This window comes from Oncorhynchus mykiss, chromosome 5 (genome assembly GCF_013265735.2).
Source record: "Oncorhynchus mykiss isolate Arlee chromosome 5, USDA_OmykA_1.1, whole genome shotgun sequence".
Taxonomy (NCBI): Eukaryota; Metazoa; Chordata; class Actinopteri; order Salmoniformes; family Salmonidae; genus Oncorhynchus; species Oncorhynchus mykiss.
In genome coordinates, this window is record NC_048569.1 from 34,212,975 (window position 1) to 34,237,885 (window position 24,911).

Below are 24,911 nucleotides of genomic sequence, written 5' to 3' on the forward strand. Positions count from 1 at the left end.
GATTTCATCGCTTATTATCGATGAACAGACTTGCAGTTGAGCCAACAACTTTTTTAAAGTTCAAGTTTCAAGTTTTATTAGTCGTGTATACGAATCAGAGCAGGTGGTCAGTCCAGTTCAAGTGTTCTGCCGTCTGATGGCTTTTCAAATAGAAACTGTCTCTGAGCCTGTTGGTATCAGATCTTACCGTGATCTGGGGTCAGGATCTGGGGACCCAGGCCAAATCTTTTCAGTCTCCTGAGGGGGAAAAGGTGTTGTTGTGCCCTCTTCATGACTGTCTTGGTGTGTTTGGACCATGATAGTTTGTTGGTGATGTGGACACCAAGGAACTTTAAACTCTGGACCCGCTCCACAACAGCCCTGACGATGTGAATGGGGGCGTGTTCGGCACTCCTTTTCCTGTAGTCCATGATCAGCTCCTATGTCTTGATCAGGTTGAGGGAGAGGTTGTTGTCCGGGCACAACACTGTCAGATCTCTGATCTCCTCACTATAGGCTGTCTCATAGTTTTCGATGATCAGGTCTACCTACCACTGTTGTGTCGTCAGCAAACTTAATGATGGTGTTGGAGTCAAACTTGGCCACGCAGTCGTGAGTGAACAGGGAGTACCGGAGGGGACTAAGCACGCACCCCTGAGGGGCCACAATGTTGAGGATTAGCGTGGCAGATGTGTTGTTGCCTACCATTACCACATAGGGGCGGCCCGTCAGGAAGATTGAACGCTTTGGCCTGAATGTCAAGCGTCATATCTCGAGGAAACGTGGCACCATACCTATGGAGAAGCATGGTGGTGGCAGCATCATGCTGCAGGGATATTTTTCAGTGGCAGGGACTGGGTGAAGGTTCACCTTCCAACAGGACAACGACCCTAAGCACACAACCAAGACAACGCAGGAGTGGCTTAGGGACAAGTCTCTGAATGTCCTTGAGTGGCCCAGTCAGAGCCCTGACTTGAACCCGATCCAACATCTCTGGAGAGACCTGAAAATAGATGTGGAGCAGCACTCCCCATCCAACCTGACAGAGCTTGAGAGGATCTGCAGAGAAGATTGGGAGAGGGTCCCCAAAAACAGGTGTGCCAAGCTTGTAACGTCAGACTCAAGGCTCTAATCGCTGCTAAAGGTGCTTGAACAAAGTACTGAGTAAAGGGTCTGAATACTTACGTAAATTTGATATTTAAACATATATATAATAATAAATTAGCAAAGAAATCTAAAAACCTGCTATTGCTTTGTCACTATGAGGTATTGTGTGTAAATTGATAAGGAAAAAATATATTGAATCAATTTTAGAATAAGGCTGTAACCTAACAAAATGTGGAAAAAGTCAAGGGGTCTGAAGACTTTGCGAAGGCATTGTATACCTGTTTGCTTTAAGTGTGTGGTATCTTTGTCACAGGAAACAAGCTGTAATAGTAGGGATAGGAGATTCAGCACCATTGAAACTACTGACATAATTCTGATGTTCAGCACCACTGGACAGCGACTGTCTCTGGTGCAGCCTGTAAATAAGGCCTAACCATGGAAGTAACTCTGTTTGATAGCCTGGTTAGTCATATTGACGTTTTTCAACCACGCTTTTGAAATATAAATAATAAGGAATACATGTTTACATTTTAGTAGACACTCTTATACAGAGCGACTTACAGGCGCAATTATGGTTAAGTGCCTTGCTCAAGGGCACATCGACAGATTTTTCACCTAGCCAGCTCAGGGATTCAAAAGAGTGATCTTTCAGTTAGTGGCCCAACACTGTTAACCGCTAAGCAACCTGCCACCCTAAACCATTTAAACTAACCGAAAACAGTCCTCTCCATTGTTGCTTTGAAATCCCAACCAAAAAGTGTTACATATTTTCATAAAATAAAGTAACTTTACATATCTTTATCCAGGTTGGAGATTAAGTGGCTACATTAAGCCAGATGTGATCCCAGGTCTCGATGAAGCTGAGAGCAGTTCTTCTACGTCTTGTTTTAGTAAACATGCAAGGCAAAGGGGATTTAGCATGGATCTACTCTGTCTTACAAGCACTCATGTCTGGCCGATTAACAAGCACAATGAGCAAGCAACAAATAAATGAGCATGGCAGCCGACAGACACAGCCACAGACAAACCATTCTACATCAAAGAAAGCTGGTGATTAGACCATGTCATCTTATAGCTCCCCAATGATCTCTATCACCTATCTGTCATCATTTGTATCTAAAAGCCACCAATAAAATGCTAATTGTTCTTAAATGTTAATGTCCCACCCCACAAAATCTAAAGAGGCCCTTGAGAGGCAAAACCATGCCAGTGCCTGCATCTACGGATCTGTGCATTTCAAAGTCTGACATTAATTAGGTAAGGGATGGGATTTAAAGTGGAAGGTAGTAAAACTGTTTTACTTTGTTCCATCACAGTTACATTTAAAGGAAGGGGCTTTATATAGTCTCAATTGAAAAATATTATTCATCTCAAGGGTAAAATAAAGGTTAAACAAAAACAACTGTAACTCATGAACTGATTTATCTCATTATGATTCATGATCCTATATCTACGCAGCATTCAGAATTTATACAAAGCAAAGCAAGCACATTTATGAACGTTTTTCAGTGCTACTAGCTACAGTTGAAGTCGGAAGTTTAAATACACATAGGTTGGAGTCATTGGAACTCGTTTTTTCAACCACTCCACAAATTTCTTAGAAACAAACTATAGTTTTGGCCAGTTGGTTAGGACATCTACTTTGTTCATGACACACGTAATTTTCACAACAATTGTTTACAGACAGATTATTTCACTGTATCACAATTCCAGTGGGTCAGAAGTTTACATACACTAAGTTGACTGTGCCATTAAACAGCTTGGAAAATTCCAGAAAATTATGTCATGGCTTTAGAAGGTTCTGATAGGCTAATTGACATCATTTGAGTTAATTAGAGATGTACCTGTGGATGTATTTCAAGGACAACCTTCAAACTCAGTGCCTCTTTGCTTGACATCATGGAAAATTCCAAAGAAATCAGCTATGACCTCAGAAAAAAAAGTAGGCCTCCACAAGTCTGGTTCATCATTGGGGGCAGTTTTTAAACGCCTGAAGGTACCACGTTCATCAGTACAAGCAATAGTACGCAAGTATAAACACCATGGGACCACGCAGCCGTCATACCCCTCAGGAAGGAGATGCGTTCTATCTCCTAGTCATTAACATACTTTGGTGTGAAAAGTGCAAATCAATCCCTCTTCTTGTGAAGAAGCTGGAGGAAACAGGTACAATAGTATCTATATCCACAGTAAAACAGGTCCCATATTGACATAACCTGAAAGGCCGCTCAGCAAGGAAGAAGCCACTGCTCCAAAACCGCCATAAAGAAAAGTCAAACTACGGTTTGCAACTGCACATTGGGACAAAGATCGTGCTTTTGTCCTCTGGTCTGATGAAACAACAATAGAACTGTTTGGCCATAATGACCATTGTTATGTTTGGAGTAAAAATGGGGATGCTTGCAAGCTGAAGAACACCATCCCAACCGTGAAGCACGTAGGTGGCAGCATAATGTTGTGGGGGTGCTTTGCTGCAGGAGGGACTGGTGCACTTCACAAAATAGACGGCATCATGAGCAAGGGAAAATATGTGGATATACTGCAGCAACATCTCAAGACATCAGTCAAGAATTTAAAGCTTGGTCGCAAATGGGTCTTCCAAATGGACAATGACCCCAAGCATACTTCCAAAGTTGTGGCAAAATGGCTTAAGGACAAAAAAGTCAAGGTATTGGAGTGGCCATCACAAAACCCTGACCTCAATCCTACATAAAATGTGTGGGCAGAACTGAAAAAGTGTGTGCGAGCAAGGAGGCCTACAAACCTGACTCAGTTACACCAGCTCTGTCAAGAGGAATGGGCCAAAATTCACCCAACTTATTGTGGGAAGCTTTTGGAAGGCTACCCAAAACGTTTGACCCAAGTTAATCAATTTAAAGGCAATACTACCAAATACTAATTGAGTGCATGGTAACCCCTGACCCACTGGGAATGTGATGAAAGAAAAGCTGAAATAAATCATTCTCTCTACTATTATTCTGACATTTCACATTTTTAATATAAAGTGGTGATCCTAACTGACTTAAGACAGGGAATTTTTACTTGGATTAAATTAAGGAATTGTGAAAAACTGAGTTTAAATGTATTTGGCTAAGGTGTATGTAAACTTCCAACTTCAACTGTATATAAAATCAATTAGTTGGATTATTTGTTGGATTTTAGTCCAACTGTCCTTTCTACCAAAAAGCTCTGACACATGAGGCGAATCAAATGCCACCATTGTTAAAGAGTATTAACTCCTTATTTCTAGGATACCCACTAACCTACAGTACTCCCATGTCGTTTTTCACAGTATACCAGTACCACGGTGCTATTATGGTACCAAAACCTCATAATAAAACATTTTAGGATACCTAGTACCATTTCATATGATACTACCACATTTTTGGTGCCCTACCGATCTAAAGAAGCCGCTGGCGCCTGTTATAAAATGTTTATAAAGTCAGTTTCATTTACAAATTTAAGCAACAGCCACTAACTAGTCACTTGTACGCGCCGGTCCAATATCCACTTCACTTTCAAACGTGTGGCAGGTGTAATATGCCAGCCGCATTTCCTTCCAGCCATCACTCACCTGCTTCTCTCCGTCCACTCTTCCTAAACATCTATTCCTTCATCAGTTTTTAAAATATAATTTAGGCGTGATGGCAAGAGGGGATGCAGACCATGATGAGTCTTCTGTTGTTACATTTGTACTGTACATTCAATACATTGGAGCAGCATGCAGAGCGAGCAAAGTTGATACAGTGTATACAGTGGTGGAAAAAGTACTACATTTTCATACTTGAGTAAAAGTAAAGATAACTTAATAGAAAATGACTCAAGTAAAAGTGAAAGTCATCCAGTAACATAATCCTTGAGTAAAAGTCTAAAAGTATTTGGTTTAAAATATACTTAAGTATCAAAAGTAAATGGAATTGCAAAAATGTACTTAAGTATCAAAAGTAAAAGTTGAAACAATTTCAAATTCCTTATATTAAGCAAACCAGATGATTTGATTGTTTTTTTTTATTGATGGATAGCCACGGGCACACTCCAACACTCAGACATAATTAACAAACAAATCATTTGTGTTTGGTGAGTCCGCCAGATCAGAGGCAGTAGGGATGACCAGGGATGTACTCTTGATGTGAATTGGACCAGTCAAAATGTAACAAGTACTTTTGGGTGTCATGGAAAATGTATGGAGTAAAAATTACAATATTTTCTTTAGGAATACAGTGAAGTAAATGTTGCCAAAATATAAATAGTAAAGTACAGATATTCCAAAGAACGTTTTACTTAAAGTACTTTACACCACTGAGTGCATATAATTTCCCTGGTATATTAACCAAGAGCACCAGCCAGTCAGATAGGCTTTGCCAGTTTACGTTCACCCAGTAGTGCCAGAGAGGAAAAACCACTTCATGACAGTCATGCTTGCAGCTTTACATCAAAGAAAACAGCTTGTCTGTAGATCAAACGGTAAAAAGAGCATGACTCATATTACCAGAGCTACCTTTTTTTCTTACTGCGCGACTTCGTGCGCATTTGATGTAATTTCACAAAACATGTGGAGGGCCGTTTTGAACTAACCCCCGCCGTTTGTTATTGTTTTGATAACAAACAATGTTGTTCAGTCATGTTACCTAGCTAGCTCACAACCTGGTAACTTGACAGTAGGTCTTAGGCATATTTGATTGGCGCAGGAAGAAAGGAAAAGGGTCTGCTACTCATGAGATGTGTTTCAAAGGTAGGATTCACATAGGCCTAACTATATCAAAATCCTCTCTTTCTGGTGCTTCTTGCATTCTGTTTGGTGCCTAACATATTACAGTTGGAAGCAGTGTGTATGTTTGTCGGAGAGAGAGAGTGGTATTTATGATGGCGACAGAGAGAGTGTGTGTGTGTGTTAACTGAAGAGTAAAGGTTTCACGTGTGAATATCAGTGACAAAGTTTTTTTTGTGTAGCACGTGCATAACATTTAGATAACGGGAACAAGTGTCATGGGACTGGGTGAAAAGGACACACTCTGAATCTCCAAAAGTGACAGAGGTGACAGGTATTGTTCTGCCCTTAATGTCAGATAACCGGAGCTTACATTTTGACGAACAGGTATCAGTAGGAATGAAATATCCTATCAGAGAAGCTAGCCATAGTATTGGTATGAATTCAGGGCCTTGAAGCCACTGTCTGACTCCGTCTCCATTGTTATCCATACTGAGGAGCTATACTCAACTGAGTGGTCAGTGATGTGGCCTGCAGCAGTTGAGAAATCTATATCTAGTCACTGATTAAAGGAGTCGATATTTGAAGCAGTAATTGGGTTTAACCTGCCGGGGTCCTGCCTCACTGCAGACTGGCAGGAACAGCTCATCAGATTAGGTCAACATTGGAAGACTATAGGGGGCAGAGGGCAAAAAAACGATTCAATTTTCAGTTTAATTTAATGAGACCATACCAGCATCTCACCAGTGGAATCCTCATGCAGAGCAGGGCAGAGCAGAGCAGCACATTGGTGCGATTAGAAAAACCTACAGTTTTCTAAAATGAGAATTTCTCAACAACTGTTCATAATGCACTAGTGCATAACCCATGCATAAGTAAATACATCATTTAAGTTCATCTACTAGCAACAGCCAATGATCTGTAAACAAGTGCATCACACATATAGCCTTCCAATTAAAACCAGGAGAAACACATTCATATCTTAAAAGCAGTGGTATATAAGGTGCATAATATTTTGTCCATTATGCTACAAATGTTGATAATGATATAGTCATCTCACACCACTCAGTGTGCTGTTACCCAGTGGCATAGCGCAGTTTGGTGAGGTGCCCCCCACAAGGTCCAAACATGCCCCCCTCCTAACTTCCTGCAATTCTACACATTTTGCCATGTGCCAAAGAGAACAATATTTTTTACATTCATGCTGGATGGACCTAGCAGCTGGGTCTTTTTTTATGATCTCATTAGGTTATTTCCAGGATGCATGGCTTATTAGGGGCGTGGCTTTCAGTTCGATCTTATTGGACACCCATGAGAGTAAATGTAATTCCTGTTCATCATCATGTTTGGATACTGCACATGTAAATTGTTCACTTTTGTTGTTGCATTTGCCATATTCCTTGAGAATATTATGATTATTTATGACATATTATAATAAGGTATGCTACCTTTAATGCATAATAAGGTTGTATCCCAACAATGAGGTTTAAGAGAACTCAAACTTCTGTAAGCCTCATTGAAGATACAACAATGTCAACATTCAACCTTAACGTGTGATAACTATACAACAAACTGATGAACAGGAATTACATTTACTCTCACGGGTGGCTAAAAATAACTATGTGAAAGCCACGCCCCTACTAAACTACACTGCCAGCTTTCTGATCTGACCTGATGTGTCATATCACTATAACCCAACATCATCAACCCAACCGTGCTCTTTTTAAAGAAAGCAACCCAACTAAGTGACCCAACGCCTGCAACCCAGTAGTTGGGTCAACCAAACAACCGACCATTTTTTGTGTGTAGTTGGCTATTCATTTATCAAAATGAAAAGTAGTCTCTACTCACCCATATCGGCGTGCCTGGTTTTTCCCCAGTGTTCGGAGGCGTAATCCCCAGCACAGATCACCGCTGATCACTGCGCCGTTCTCCACCGTTCTCCAACACTTGGCTTCGTTCTATCCGTGGGCAATGCGCGCGTCGCCTCACTAGACAAACACGAAGACTGACTCACCTGCTCTCATGCTAAACAATTCATCCAAACGTTAATGGTTTAGATATCGCAAGTTCAAGTTTACCCCCATGACTACATCCACGATTAGTTAACTTTTGTAGTTATATTCAGAATTGCGTTTAAGTTACGGATGAATGTAGGCTATTTTTATCGTAAGGAAAAAATACCCCACGCACAAAACTCATATTTTTGTGCTATGGTTTTATCCACAACAGCAATACACCAAATAACGAAAACGCTAAAGGCAGGATGAAAAGTTAAATAAACTCTACATGTTGCTACAAAAAGAAAGACCGCCTTTCAAGATGCCCTCATAGCTGTCTTGCCACAAACATCAAGAGGAAGCGTCGTATTCTGAGGGAGACCAGAGGAATCCGGGCTGTCATTACAGTGTGCAGTCTGATGCGAGCGTGCGCCCGTCATGCGCGCGCGCCTGAGCGTGCGTGTGTAAATGCGTGTGCTTGTGTGTGTCAGGCAGAGCTGCAGCAATGGAAACAACAGTTTAGTCTGCAGGTGGCTCTGTAAAATGACTGCCCTACTGGTTTATGGGCTCAGATGGATGTTTAATACACCCATTTTCTTTCTACCTCGATCGTCTTCCCACAACACTATTCTGCTAACCCTGTATCGCCTACGCACTCGATTCAGAAGGTAAATTCACAAATGTTGTGCTAACATTGAGGAATACTGAGGGCTACTGTACACAGGAAGGAACTGGCTTTATAATGAGGGATACCGGGAGAAAATCGGACCTCTCTGAAATTAAAATGGTGGCCCTCTCTTCATTAAAATATATTTTTACCTGACCCTCCCTGAACACTTAAAAAACAACAACAAGTGAACCTCCCCTATACTCAAAATAATAATTAAAACATAAAGTGGATAGCAGAGAACATGCCTACAGGTTACCCAGTGGTGTAAAGTACTCCAGTAAAAATACTTTAAAGTACTACTTAATTCGTTTTTGGGGGTATATTTACTTTACCCAAAAGTACTTGTTACATTTTGACAGAAAATGGTCCAATTCACACACTTATCACAAGAACATCCCTGGTCATCCCTACTGCCTCTGATCTGGCAGACTCACTAAACACAAATGCTTTGTTTGTAAATTATGTCTGAGTGTTGGAGTGTGCCTGGCTATCTAGCAATAAAAAAGCACATTTTGCCCTCTGGTTTGCTTTGAAAGGATTTCAACTTTTACTTTTGATACTTAAGTATATTTAAAACCAAATACTTTTATACTTTTACTCAAGTAGTATTTTACTAGGTGACTTTCACTTTTACTTGATTCATTTTCTATTAAGGTATCTTAACTTTTACTCAAGTATGAAAATTGAGTACTTTTTCCAACACTGAGTACCCTCACTCATAGGACAGACCAAATCAAATCAAATCAAATGAAATTTTATTTGTCACATACACATGGTTAGCGAGTGTAGCGAAATGCTTGTGCTTCTAGTTCCGACAATGCAGTAATAACCAACAAGTAATCTAACTAACAATTCCAAAACTACTGTCTTGTACACAGTGTAAGGGGATAAAGAATATGTACATAAGGATATATGAATGAGTGATGGTACAGAGCAGCATAGGCAAGTATATACATATGAGATGAGTATGTAAACAAAGTGGCATAGTTAAAGTGGCTAGTGATACATGTATTACATAAGGATACAGTCGATGGTATAGAGTACAGTATATACATATGCATATGAGATGAATAATGTAGGGTAAGTAACATTATATAAGGTAGCATTGTTTAAAGTGGCTAGTGATATATTTACATCATTTCCCATCAATTCCCATTATTAAAGTGGCTGGAGTTGAGTCAGTGTCAGTGTGTTGGCAGCAGCCACTCAATGTTAGTGGTGGCTGTTTAACAGTCTGATGGCCTTGAGATAGAAGCTGTTTTTCAGTCTCTCGGTCCCAGCTTTGATGCACCTGTACTGACCTCGCCTTCTGGATGATAGCGGGGTGAACAGGCAGTGGCTCGGGTGGTTGATGTCCTTGATGATCTTTATGGCCTTCCTGTGACATCGGGTGGTGTAGGTGTCCTGGAGGGCAGGTAGTTTGCCCCCGGTGATGCGTTGTGCAGACCTCACTACCCTCTGGAGAGCCTTACGGTTGAGGGCGGAGCAGTTGCCGTACCAGGCGGTGATACAGCCCGCCAGGATGCTCTCGATTGTGCATCTGTAGAAGTTTGTGAGTGCTTTTGGTGACAAGCCGAATTTCTTCAGCCTCCTGAGGTTGAAGAGGCGCTGCTGCGCCTTCTTCACAATGCTGTCTGTGTGACTGGACCAATTCAGTTTGTCTGTGATGTGTATGCCGAGGAACTTAAAACTTGCTACCCTCTCCACTACTGTTCCATCGATGTGGATAGGGGGGTGTTCCCTCTGCTGTTTCCTGAAGTCCACAATCATCTTCTTAGTTTTGTTGACGTTGAGTGTGAGGTTATTTTCCTGACACCACACTCCGAGGGCCCGCACCTCCTCCCTGTAGGCCGTCTCGTCGTTGTTGGTAATCAAGCTGTTGTGTCGTCCGCAAACTTGATGATTGAGTTGGAGGCGTGCGTGGCCACGCAGTCGTGGGTGAACAGGGAGTACAGGAGAGGGCTCAGAACGCACCCTTGTGGGGCCCCAGTGTTGAGGATCAGCGGGGAGGAGATGTTGTTGCCTACCCTCACCACCTGGGGGCGGCCCGTCAGGAAGTCCAGTACCCAGTTGCACAGGGCGGGGTCGAGACCCAGGGTCTCGAGCTTGATGACGAGCTTGGAGGGTACTATGGTGTTGAATGCCGAGCTGTAGTCAATTAACAGCATTCTCACATAGGTATTCCTCTTGTCCAGATGGGTTAGGGCAGTGTGCAGTGTGGTTGAGATTGCATCGTCTGTGGACCTATTTGGGCGGTAAGCAAATTGGAGTGGGTCTAGGGTGTCAGGTAGGGTGGAGGTGATATGGTCCTTGACTAGTCTCTCAAAGCACTTCATGATGACGGAAGTGAGTGCTACGGGGCGGTAGTCGTTTAGCTCAGTTACCTTAGCTTTCTTGGGAACAGGAACAATGGTGGCCCTCTTGAAGCATGTGGGAACAGCAGACTGGTATAGGGATTGATTGAATATGTCCGTAAACACACCGGCCAGCTGGTCTGCGCATGCTCTGAGGGCGCGGCTGGGGATGCCGTCTGGGCCTGCAGCCTTGCGAGGGTTAACACGTTTAAATGTCTTACTCACCTCGGCTGCAGTGAAGGAGAGACCGCAAGTTTTCGTTGCTGGCCGTGTCAGTGGCACTGTATTGTCCTCAAAGCGGGCAAAAAAGTTATTTAGTCTGCCTGGGAGCAGGACATCCTGGTCCGTGACTGGGCTGGATTTCTTCCTGTAGTCCGTGATTGACTGTAGACCCTGCCACATGCCTCTTGTGTCTGAGCCGTTGAATTGAGATTCTACTTTGTCTCTGTACTGACGCTTAGCTTGTTTGATAGCCTTGCGGAGGGAATAGCTGCACTGTTTGTATTCGGTCATGTTACCAGACACCTTGCCCTGATTAAAAGCAGTGGTTCGCGCTTTCAGTTTCACGCGAATGCTGCCATCAATCCACGGTTTCTGGTTAGGGAATGTTTTAATCGTTGCTATGGGAACGACATCTTCAACGCACATTCTAATGAACTCGCACACCGAATCAGCGTATTCGTCAATGTTGTTGTCTGACGCAATACGAAACATGTCCCAGTCCACGTGATGGAAGCAGTCTTGGAGTGTGGAGTCAGCTTGGTCGGACCAGCGTTGGACAGACCTCAGCGTGGGAGCCTCTTGTTTTAGTTTCTGTCTGTAGACAGGGATCAACAAAATGGATCCATGGAAGCGTTTCCGAAAGGGGGGCGGGGCAGGGCCTTATATGCGTCGCGGAAGTTAGAGTAACAATGATTCAAGGTCTTTCCACCCCTGGTTGTGCAAGCGATATGCTGATAAAATTTAGGGAGTCTTGTTTTTAGATTAGCCTTGTTAAAATCCCCAGCTACCACTACTGGGTTTACCAAAAGCATCTTAGCACTAAGATCATCTTAATTCTATTGACACTAAATGGACAGAAGATTATTTTAGTGCTACAATACTTTTGGGAAACCCATTTGAGAGCCTTAGATATGCCATTTTAGAAACTGTTCTTGTTTTTGTATGCATTACATTGCGAAAGTAGCCAGAAGGTTGTGGATTCACAGACCACCGCGGACAAGGGTAGGGGTGAAAAGATATCCAATATAATAAAAGTTCTGCATGAATCTATCACCTTATTTTCGGTCCAGGAAGAAATAGCCTTTTATTAACTAATTTCATGCAATTTTATGTCAAGTTACATGACTTTAATACCACAACAAAGCATTCAGCACTCTAGACTTTTTGATTTCAATACAGGCTATTGTTAAAAAAAGAGGACATCGGTAGTCTAAGTTTGGAACAATGCTAAAGTTCTCTATCAACTGTAAAAATGTAGCGCAACAGAACCAGTTACAACTGAAGTATCTGATGTCATGACGTTGCCCTCTTTGGGTACAGCAAGCCCCATCCCCCTGTCTCCTACACCCAGGCTGCTGTGGTCAGAGAGAGGTCATAAATTCCTGGAGGAGATTATCTCATCATGGCCACAGTATAGAGAGAGAGTAGAGTTTTCATAGAAGAGAACAAAGGAATTTCTTCTACCTCACAATTTCTTCTACCTCACAGAACTTCACATCACAGAACAACATTTATGTTCTGGAGAAGGTATAAAAGATCGGTAAATAATCCAGCTACGAACTGGTCCATTTGGTACAATTTTGTGAAACTCATGGGAGACAATACTGCCACATTACCATAACCATAACATTACCATAACACTGTTTATATAATAGCCTCAGATATGAGGTTTACATCTAATTGTTGTATAATATGAATGAGCGAGGATGATACTGTTTGTAAAATTGTGTAATGTGATTTTGGACTGTTTAATGAAGGTTAACTCCAATTCTCTTTTGAGTTGAACTAAATCAGAGGACCACCCATGGGCACAGTTAGCACCTGGCGTCATGAGACAGCCTTTTTCTGCTCTCCTGAATAAAACCCCCACCTTGAGAATTTCTCAACAGACCATGTTGCTCTCAATTACGAGAGGACAAAGGTTGCAGACCAGCTTACCTCGATAATGAGAGGGCCAAGGTTTGAGACAAGACTGCTGAATCTTTTAACCATCCCACGTGGTTAAACTCTTAGACTATCGATACCGACAGAATAAGAACAAGTCTTTGATATTAATTACTAGTCTGCAGCTAGGAATTCGGTGTCATTGAACGCGAAGACCGACAACCGCCAAAACATTTATTCTATAACGACATTAATTAATGTCAATCTGAACTATCCATTCTAACCACGACAGAGAGGGCGGACAAACTCTCCAACAGAAACAAACTTTTCAACAGAGATCCCGACGACACACTGAGCATAAATATATACATTGATTGCAATTGTTCCCGAATGAGTGAGCGTTCATGTGCAAAGGATTAGCATTTCAATTGTTATAATTATCAACTGTGTGTTGTCTTATCTTTTGATTTTATTTTACCTTTAACTAGGCAAGTCAATTAAGAACAAATTCTTATTTTCAATGATGGCCTAGGAACAGTGGGTTAACTGCCTGTTCAGGGGCAGAATGACAGATTTGTACCTTGTCAGCTCAGGGGTTTGAACTTGCAACCTTCCAGTTACTAGTCCAACGCTCTAACCCGGCTACCCTGCGTCGACCCCCACTTCCCTTTTGTACACCAAGCCGTGATGCCGGTGTATCCCACTAGGGAAACTCCGTTATCATTTCCTTGTAACTATCTACTGTTTGTTTATGCATTTCTGTGAGTTACTTAGTTAGTAAATAAATGATTTAAGACAATTGATGTATGGATGACTCATAGTGAAGACTGGGTTCGTGCAGAATGAGACTAACATTTGGAATGAGACGAACATGAGGTAAAGAAGAATTCCTTAATCAGAAGACTATTAATCAGATATGAAAATATCTGAAAGTTATATTGGGAAAATTATAACTTTATAATCTGAATATTTTCCTTGGTGATCCGACTTCCTAGTTAATTACAGTTATATGATAAATCAGTTTAATCGCTTAATAATAATTACAGAGAGTTATTTGATAAAGATTCATCTTCAGTTTAATGATGCCAAAGACATGACACTGATCATATATGAATTCAAGAAAAAGCCCGTTGTTGTTTAACACAGCAGCCGCCTATCATCAGGTAGGCCTATATGCACTGGTAACTTTTTTATTTTGGGAAACTATCATTTCGAATTTATTCTGTTTTATTCCATGATATTTTTGTTAGAACATAGATTTGTGTTGACTGTGATTAGGACAAACTAAAGTGTAGGCATGTTTAGATCACTGCATGATCCTCAAACTAAAGACTGGCCAAACTTGTTTCTAAATGTGAATTCAAAGACACTGTAGAATTACTGTATAGCCAAATAAGGCATTTTTCATGTCAATATTTTTTAACAAAAAATAAAATAAAAACATTTTCATTTTAAACTAGCTAAATGCGAAATGTATGTGCTGTTGTTGATGTGTTGTTGAAATGCTGAGCACTCGTGACAGCCTGTAGTATGTCACAAACTCTTCATAATTGATTTCTTAAAATGGCAGGCTATAGCATTGAAATAATAATAATTTAGCCTAAATAATTCAATCAGGTGCAGAAGGTGAGTTTAATAATAAGAAACATGAAGATCCTGGCAGTGACTCCTAAGGAACCTCCCCAGCTCCTGCTTCATCCTTTCCACCTGCCCGTTGGACTGAGGGCGGTACCTGGTTGTGAGGCTGACCGTGAAACCCAGCTCCTCCATGTAGGCTCTCCATAACCATGACGTGAATTGGGGGCCACGGTGGGAGACGATTTCCTCCGGAAGGCCATAGTGCCGAAAGACCTGTTGGAACAGTGCCTCAATGCCCTGGAGAACGGTAGGGGGACCAGAGAGAGAGGGATAAATTATTATATTATATTATTATATTTAGTCTGGGCATATACTGAGCAGGAGTTGACATAGTGAGCAATGTCCTGCTCCAAGGTTGGCCACCAGTACATTCCGGAGATAGATTGAATAGTGCGGATGATACCTTGGTGTCCAGCGACAAGAGATGTGTGGGCCCAGGTCAACAGCCGATCATTTATACCAGTGGGAACGTAGGGGCTCTCTGAAGGACAGGTAGTAGGCACGGGTTCCCTCTCCAGAGCCTGGCGAATGCCCACATCTACACACCAACGACTTGGGAGGGAGGAATGATGGGTGCACTCAGGAAAATAACCCCTCCCAAATTGTAGAGACAGGATGTTTTGATGACAGGCTTTGATGTTCTTTGAACCTGGGCGATATGACAAGGTGAAGTTGAATCTAATGAAGAATTTGCTTGGCGTGGGTTCAGCCGCCTCGCAGTCTGTATGTACTCCAGGTTCCGTTTGGTTGGTGAGAATGAAAAATGAGTCCTTGGCACCCAACTGTTGCCCCGCTCCTCTAATGCCAACTACACAGTTCTTCTCTGCAGGAGACTGTTTTGTTGAGTAGTATACCACATACAATTTCTGTGGCCCCCACATCTAATCCATTACCGTACCCAGTTGAGCCAGCTGGTCATGATGTTGACGGAGTCCATGTCCAGTTTGTCGACCATCTGTGAGATATCGAATCAAATTGTATTTGTCACCTTTGCCAAATACAACTGTGAAATGCTTACTTACGAGTCCTTAACCAACAATTATGTTCAAGAAATAGAGTTAAGAAAATAAATAATACAAAATAAAGTCAAGTAAATTTTTTTTATTAAAAAGTAGCACAATAAAATTACAATGACGAGGCCATATGCAGATATTGGTACCGAGTTAATGTGCGGGGGTACAGGTTTGTTGAGAAAATGTGTACATGTACTGTAGGTGGGTGTAAAGTGACGATGCATAGATAATAATCAGCGAGTAACAGCAGTGTAAAGGGGGGGGGGGGGATTTCATGAATTGCAATCTCATGGCTTGAGAGTAGAATCTAGACTTGGCGCTCCGGTACCGCTTGTCGAGCGGTAGCAGAGAGAACAGTTTAGAATTGGGTGACGGAAGTCTTTGACAGTTTTTGGGGCCTTCCTCTGACACCTTCTAGTATATAGGACCTGGATGCCAGAAAACGTGGCCCCAGTGATGTACTGGGCCATACGCACCACAGTCTATAGCACCTTACTGTCGGATGTTGAGCAGTTGCCATACCAGGTGGTGATGCAACCGGTCAGGATGCTCTCGATGGTGCAGATGTAGAATTCTTTGAGAATATGGGGACCCATGCCAAATCTTTTCAGTCTCCTGAGGGGGAAAGGTGTTGTCATGCCCTCTTCACAACTGTCTTGGTGTGTTTGGACTATGATAGTTTGTTGATGATGTGAAGCCCTCCTTTTCCTGTAGTCCATGATCAGCTCCTTTGTCTTGCTGACATTGAGGGAGAGGTTATTGTCCTGGCTACCCGCATGAGTGTTACGGGGCAGCAGTCATTTAGGCAGGTTACCTTCGCTTTCTTGGGCACAGGACTATGGTGGTTTGCTTGAAACATGTAGGTATTACAGACTCTGTCAGGGAGAGGTTGAAAATGTCAGTGAAGACACTTGCCAGTTGGTTCACGCATGCTCTGAGTACACGTCCTGGTACTCTGTCTGGCCCCGCGTGAATGTAGACCTGTTTCAAGTTCTTGCTCACATCGGCTACGGAGAGCACGACTGTACAGCTGGCACTCTCACGCATGCATCAGTGTTGCTTGCCTCAAAGCGAGCGTAAAAGGCATTTAGCTTATCTGGTAGGCTCACGTCACTGGGCAGCTTGCGGCTGGATTTCCCTTTGTAGTCCATAATAGTTTGCAGGCCCTGCGACATCCGACGAGCGTCAGAGCCGGTGTAGTACGATGCGATTCAATCTGACCACTTCCGTATTGAGCGAGTCACTGGTACTTCCTGCTTTAGTTTTTGCTTGTAAGCAGGAATCAGGAGGATATAATTATGGTCAGATTTGTATGTTGCAGAAGGTGAGTTTAATAACAAGAAACATGAAGATAATCAAAACAGGAGTAACGTACTGAACGTAAACAAAACCAATACTGCCCGAAGATTGAGGCTACTGAGGACTAAATAAAGGGGAAGTAATGAAGGTATTAATGAAGTCCAAGTGTGCATAACGATGGGGAGCAAGTGTCCATAATAAATGGTTGCCAGGTGTGCGTAATGTGGGTTGCCAGAACCGGTGGTTAGTAGACCCCATGCCATTGAGCGCCGGATAGGGAGAGCGGGAATAGGCATGCTGGTTTTTGTTCCTTCTTGGGTTACCTGGCTTGCTCCTGACTGATTTAGAGTTAGTATGTGGTTAATAGCCTGTTGAAATCTGAAACGTCAATTGATCGTAACAAAATCACACATTACTTCCCTAGCAAAGTAAATGTTTTGTGTCCTGGGCTAATTGTCAAAGACAAACCAAAGATATCACATATGCATCGGTCAGGTCTTTTACAGCTTGGTTCTAGCATAAAATGCACTGCGGACTAAAGCGTTGTTATAGGTCATTTATATAACCAGGTCCACATATATATATATATTTTATATATAATATTTCATTTTAAGCTTGCAAGGGGTAGGCCTGTGCTTTTAGCCATTGTCTTTAACAAAAGACACAATACCCTCATATACCCACTCAATTTGAGCCCTGGTTTAACTTAACACACCAAGCTCTTCACTGACACTGAGCTATTTAAGGAGTACATGATGACTGAAGGAATTGTCTGACAGAATCTATGGATAGTAGACAAAATGTTATCTGTCAAACAGATAGGTCTACCTCTTATTTACTGAATAGGAAGACATAGGCTCCAACACAAAGCACTCTTGTTGTTAGTAGCCTAAAATCAAATTTAAATGAAAACTGTTTAAATTAATTATGCCTCCTCAAATTAGCCTACTTTCAGCACCCATGCGCTGTCCTGCTCTGCGGGTGCCAATTCATAGTAATATAAGTTATGTAAATTACTAAAATATGGCATATTGTAAGGTAAATAACTCTGATAAATAGCTTCATTATGGGCAACAAAATATATTGTTTTTATTAAAATCAATTATAGCAGTAGCAAGCTTACCTCCAGTCCTCCTCATTTTCCCGCTCTTCTTCTCAAACTGACAAGGACATCACTAAGCCTAGTCCGCATGCACAGATCAAGGTTTAAGTTAGCTGGAAATTGCTGGCTTACCCCCACCCACGAATAAAAACGAAAAGCAGAAAAAATGACTGAGAAAAAAAATCTAATTGCAAAATAATGCTTTTTATTCATCGATGGAAATACCATTCAATGTAAATAGTAAATACATTTGACCTTCATGCTTATCCGTCTATGGGTTAATTTGCATAATTTAGTGGAATTAAATCGTCCTGTGTGTATTTCCATTAGTCATCATGTACAGTGCATTCGGAAAGTAGTCAGACCCCTTATTCAAAAATCTATTCAATAATTGTTTTCCTCATCATTTTACACACAATACTTCATAATGACAAAGCAAAAACTAATTTTTAGAAATGTTTGTACATTTTTTACAAATAAAAAATAGAAGTACCTTATAAGTATTCAAACCCTTTGCTATGAGGCTTGAAATTGAACTCAGGTGCATCCTGTTTCCATTGATCTTTCTTGAGATGTTTCTACAAGTTGATTGGAGTGCACCTATGGTAAAGGTAATTGATTGGACATGATTTGGAAAGGCACACACCTGTTTATATAAGGTCCCACAGTTTACGGTGCATGTCAGAGCAAAAACAAAGTTACGAGGTTGAAGGAATTGTCCTTAGAGCGCCAAGATAGGATTGTGTCGTGGCACAGATCTGGGAAAGGGTACCAAAATATTTCTGCAGCATTGAACATCCCCAAGAACAGAGTGGCCTCCATCATTCTTAAATGGAAGATGTTTGGAACCACCCAGACTCTTCCTAGAGCTGGCCGCCCGGCCAAACTGAGCAATCGGGAGAGAAGGGCCTTGGTCAGTGTAAAGGACATCACGCTGCTTGCTTAACAAATACCCCTTCCTTCTAATTCAGCCCAGACCTGGTGCGAACTCGGGACCTCTGCCTCGCTAACACACGTGACCGCCCTCCTGAAGCATCTTACAAGTTGGCGCCTTGCGAAAAGCTAGCTATTCTCTGGTGCAAGTGGGGACAATTCAGGCTGAGGAGTAAGTTTTATACATCCATGTGTTAAAGTACAATACCAAACCTAAATCATCTTGTCAATTAAAATAACACTTAAGGAATTTCAACAATGTAATATGGCTAACCAGAAGAAAAAAAACAGTTTGGTTTCTCAAAAGAATCTACAAAGAACTTTTGAGAATAAGGAAGGTTCTTTATAGAACTATTCCCCATAAAGGTTTTATAAAGAACCGTAAAAGGGTTCTATATATCCCCAAAAAGGGTTGTAACCACAGCGGAACAGTTTTTCTGGTTGTATACAGGAGCTTTTATTAATGGTTCATTATAGAGGGCTTGCAGTTGACGTATGATGACTCCTGGCAGCCATGTTGGAAGACCACCGCAGTCATTCTTCTGACAAGTGGCTACCCCAAACTGCATGATAACAGTGCCTAAAACTAGTTGATTCAACACCACTGTCATTCTCTGTAGAGTATTTGGCTGGTCTAACAGGGCAGAAGAGACAACGGGGGACAAATATGTTTACAGATTCCCGGCAATCATGAAACACTATTGTTGATACCAAGATAAGGCTCAAAAACTGTCAGAAAAGTAAAGAAACATTTTTGCCCGTCAATACCTGAACCCAGACATCTGTCAGTAACGGGTCTGCTGTGACAATTTCATCACTGGTAAGTTAATTAAGTCTGATCGATTTCGACTTTAGTTTCGATGTTGTGCCAACCAGGTATTTTAGGTTAACAGTAAATTAATCTAAATTAGCTAGCTAGATAGCTTGTAGACTAGCAATTAGCATGTATTGCTTGAGTTTAAAGTTATGGGGAAGCTATTTTTCAGCATAAAAATTCACCTTTATAACAAAGGATTGCTTACCTATTCGATTGCATTTGCAGACAAATGTAAGCCTACTATTCCTAATGTTATGAGTAGATTGGATGGTGATAATTTAGGCTATTAATAAGTGCATAGTGGCTATATCAGAGACATTTCCTTTGCAGAGGAGAAATGTGGCCTTTGATAAACATTTCATGCAATTCTAAGACACTTTATATGACTGAAGATATTTGCAGAATCTTTTTTAATACAATGGTGGCCTACCCTGCTGACACTGACAACAGATTCATACAAATGGCCTTGTCTTGAATGCATATAATCTAGGCCTATGAAAAAGGGGTCCTGGCTGAAGAAATATCCAGCTTTTGTCAAAAGTAGTCGGAAGTTTACATACACTTAGGTTGGAGTCACTAAAACTTATTTTTCAACCACCCCACAAATTTCTTGTTAACAAACTATAGTTTTGGCAAGTCGGTTAGGACATCTACTTTGTGCATGACAAGTAATTTTCACAACAATTGTTAAAACAGATTATTTCACTGTATCATAATTCCAGTGGGTCAGAAGTTTAAATACCCTAAGTTGACTGTGCCTTTAAACAGCTTGGGAAATGATGTCTGTTAGAACAGTTTGGCCATAATGACCATCGTTATGTTTGGAGGAAAAAGGCTGAGGCTTGCAAGCCGAAGAACACCATCCCAACCGTGAAGCACAGGTGTGGCAGCATCATGTTGTTGGGGTGATTTGCTGCAGGAGGGACTGGTGCACTTCACAAAATAGATGGCATCATGAGCAGGAAAATGATGAGGATATATTGAAGCAACATCTCAAGACATCAGTCAGGAAGTGAAAGCTTAGTCGCAAATGGGTCTTCCAAATGGACAATGACCCCAAGCAAACTTCCAAAGTTGTGGCAAAATGGCATAAGGACAAAAAGGTCAAGGTATTGGAGTGGCCATCACAAAGCCCTGACCTCAATCCCATAGAAAATGTGTGGGCAAATCTTAAAAAGCGTGTGCGAGCAAGGAGGCCAAAATTCACCCAATTTATTGTGGGAAGCTTGTGGAAGGCTACCTGAAACGTTTGACCCAAGTTAAACAATTTAAAGGCAATGCTACCAAATACTAATTGAGTGTATGTAAACTTCTGACCCACTGGGAATGTGATGAAAGAAATAAAAGCTGAAATAAATAACTCACCACGATTATTCTGACATTTCATATTCTTAAAATAAAGTGGTGATCCTAACTGACCTAAGACAGGGAATTTTTACTTGGATTAAATGTCAGGAATTGTGAGTTTAAATGTATTTGGCTAAGGTTAATGTAAACTTCCAACTTCAACTGTATATTTTTTGCATCTTAGCTAACCCTAACCTAATTCTCCTAACATTTTGCCTAAATTCTCCTAATTTGCTACCTAATGTCAAATTTGACGTTGATTTGATAAAAGCTGAATCCATTCTAGCCATGGCTAGAATGGTTCTCAATCAGGGACAGATGTCTATCATTGTCTCTGATTGAGAACCATACTTAGGTACCCTTTTCCCCCACCTGTTTTGTGGGAAGTTAACTTTGGCTTCGTTCAGGGCACATAGCCCAAAGCTTCACGGTTTGGTTTTGTTCTTTGTTTGAGTCATTTTTAATAAAAAGAAAATCCAGTCCTTCAGCCAGCCGTGACACTATATGGCTGTCAAATTGTACAAATTGTCCCCTTTTCATGGCCATTTACCTTTATTTAACTAGGCAAGTTAGTTAAGAACCAATTCTTATTTTCAATGACGGCCTAGGAACAGTGCCCCTGAACTGCCTGTTCAGGGGCAGAATGACAGAATAGTACCTTGTCAGCACAGGGGTTTCAACTTCCGGGTACTAGTCCACCACTCTAACCACTAGGCTACCCTGCCCCGCCCCAGCTGTGGCTCTGGCAGCTCCGGACAGGAGGGCGGCTCTGGCAGCTCCGGACAGGAGGGTGGCTGTGGCAGCTCCGGACAGGAGGGCGGCTCTGGCAGCTCCGGACAGGAGGCGGGCTATGGCAGCTCCGGACAGGAGGGAGGCTCTGGCAGCTCCGGACAGGAGGGAGGCTCAGGACTCACCGGGCTGGGGAGACACACAGGAGACCTGGCTCTGGGAGCACGCACAGGAATCACCGGGCTGGGGAGACATCCAGGAGGCCTCTTCCTTGGCCGAGGCACCGGATACACTGGGCTGTGGAGGCGCACTGGTGGTCTCCAGAGCAGAGCTGGCCCCACCCGTTCTGGCTGGATGCCAGCTTCCACCCGGCAAATGCGGGACCGAGCACACCGACCCGTGAATGGTCTGCCTTGACACCGTAAGCATCACCCCATAGCACGGGGCCTGACCAGTCCCATGCTCTCCACGGTAAGCACGGGGAGTTGGCTCAGGTCTGCTTCCTGACTCTGCCACACTCCCCGGGCTTCCTTTCCAGCCGTGTTCCCACATATCGCTGGTTCCTTTCTCCGGCTGCCTCTGCTCTCCTAGCTGCCTCCACCTGTTCCCATGGAAGGCGATCCCTTCCCGCCAGGATCTCCTCCTATGTGTAGATTCCCTTGCCGTCCAGAACGTCCTCCCATGTCCAGGAGTCCACCTTACCATACTGCTTGGTCCATTGGTAGTGGGAAGTTCGCATGGTTCTCAATCAGAGACAATGATAGACAGCTGTCCCTGATTGAGAACCATACCAGGCCAAGACATAGAAATACAAAACAAAAAGGACATAGAATGCCCACCCTAGCCACACCCTGCACTAAACAAAATAGAGAATAAAAATACTCTCTATGGCCAGGGCGTGACATATAGCCAGGAGGACATTATTGTGCAAAGAAACTCCAGTGGTTGTCACACAGCAGTACATTTCAATGAAACATGGTGAAGCCCCAAAATTGCCCTCGCTAGAAGCCCGTGTTTCAGACATAAGGAAGTGGATGGCTGCAAACGTTCTACTTTTAAACTCGGACAAAACAGAGATGTTTGTTCTATGTCCCAAGAAACAAAGAGATCTTCTGTTGAACCTGACAATTAATCTTGATGGTTGTACAGTCGTCTCAAATAAAACTGTGAAGGACCTCGGTGTTACTCTGGACCCTGATCTCTCTTTTGATGAACATATCAAGACTGTTTCAAGGACAGCTTTTTTCCATCTATGTAACATTGCCAAAATCAAAAACTTTCTGTCCAAAAATGATGCAGAAAAATTAATCCATGCTTTTGTTACTTCTAGATTAGACTACTCCAATGCTCTACTTTCCAACTACCCGGATAAAGCACTAAATAAACTTCAGTTAGTGCTAAATACGGCTGCTAGAATCCTGACTAGAACCAAAAAATTTTATCATATTACTCCAGTGCAAGCCTCCCTACACTGGCTTCCTGTTAAGGCAAGGGCTGATTTCAAGGTTTTACTGCTAACCTACAAAGCATTACATGGGCTTGCTCCTACCTATCTTTCACAAGACGCATTCCTCATAATTGTCCCTAGAATTTCTAAGCAAACAGCTGGAGGCAGGGCTTTCTCCTATAGAGCTCTATTTTTATGGAATGGTCTGTCTACCCATGTGAGAGACGCAGACTCGGTCTCAACCTTTAAGTCTTTACTGAAGACTCATCTCTTCAGTGGGTCATATGATTGAGTGTAGTCTGGCCCAGGAGTGTGAAGGTGAACGTAAAGGCTCTAGAGCAACGAACCACCCTTGCTGTCTCTGTCTGGCCGGTTCCCCTCTCTCCACTGGGATTCTCTGCCTCTAACCCTATTACGGGGGTTGAGTCACTGGCTTACTGGTGCTCTTTCATGCCATCCCTAGGAGGGGTGCGTCACTTGAGTGGGTTGAGTCACTGACGTGATCTTCCTGTCTGGGTTGGCGCACCCCCTTGGGTTGTGCCGTGGCGGAGATCTTTGTGGGCTATACTCGGCCTTGTCTCAGGATGGTAAGTTGGTGGTTGAAGATATCCCCCTAGTGGTGTGGGGGCTTTGCTTTGGCAAAGTGGATGGGGTTATATCCTTCCTGTTTGGCCCTGTCTGGGGGTATCATCGGATGAGGCAACAGTGTCTCCTGACCCCTCCTGTCTCAGCCTCCAGTATTTATGCTGCAGTAGTTTATGTGTCGGGGGGCTAGGGTCAGTTTGTTATATCTGGAGTACTTCTGTCTTATCCGGTGTCCTGTGTGAATTGAAGTATGCTCGCTCTAATTCTCTCTTTCTCTCGGAGGACCTGCGCCCTAGGACCATGCCTCAGGACTACCTGGCATGATAACTCCAGTCCACCTGGCCGTGCTGCTGCTCCAGTTTCAACTGTTCTGCCTGCGGCTATGGAATCCTGACCTGTTCACCTGAAGTGCTACCTGTCCCAGACCTGCTGTTTTCAACTCTCTAGAGACAGCAGGGGTGGTAGAGATACTCTTAATCATCAGCTGTGAAAAGCCAACTGACATTTACTCCTGAGGTGCTGACTTGCTGCACACTCGACAACTACTGTGATTATTATTATTTGACCATGCTGGTCATTTATGAACATTTGAACATCTTGGCCATGTTCTGTTATAATCTCCACCTGGCACAGCCAGAAGAGGACTGGCCACCCCACATAGCCTGGTTCCTCTCTAGGTTTCTTCCTAGGTTTTGGCCTTTCTAGGGACTTATTCCTAGCCACCGTGCTCCTACACCTGCATTGCTTGCTGTTTTGGGTTTTAGGCTGGGTTTCTGTACAGCACTTTGAGATATCAGCTGATGTACGAAGGGCTATATAAATAAATTTGATTTGATGATCATATATTCATATGACAACCCAATGATAATTTGTTACGAACTTTATTCATAAGAGGGGGGGGGGGGGGGGGGGGAAATGTATGGACAATACAGCATAGGACAAAGGCCTCAATGGCATAGGACAACCTGCTGTGTTGACTATTGGTTATTCAAGCCCAAAAATAGATGTAATCTTTTTATGACAATAAAACACCTGAATTAAATACAACCAAACCATTAACTTGTTAAGGATAGGGGG

The 24,911-nt window shown here is 42.6% G+C and overlaps 1 protein-coding gene across 2 annotated transcripts in view; it reads right to left on the reverse strand.

Annotated features, from left to right (window-relative positions):
- Positions 1-8,216, reverse strand: part of lrrtm4l1 (leucine rich repeat transmembrane neuronal 4 like 1) — a 67,223-nt gene extending 59,007 nt beyond the window's left edge. For both annotated transcript variants that reach the window (XR_002473471.2, XM_021602546.2), the window contains exon 1: positions 7,646-8,216. Coding sequence is in view for 1 of the 2 variants with exons in the window: in XM_021602546.2 (XP_021458221.2) it covers positions 7,646-7,649 (4 nt within the window). In the remaining variant the exon portion in view is untranslated. The remainder of the gene's footprint in view (positions 1-7,645) is intronic.
- Between the last annotated feature and the right edge of the window lie 16,695 nt (positions 8,217-24,911).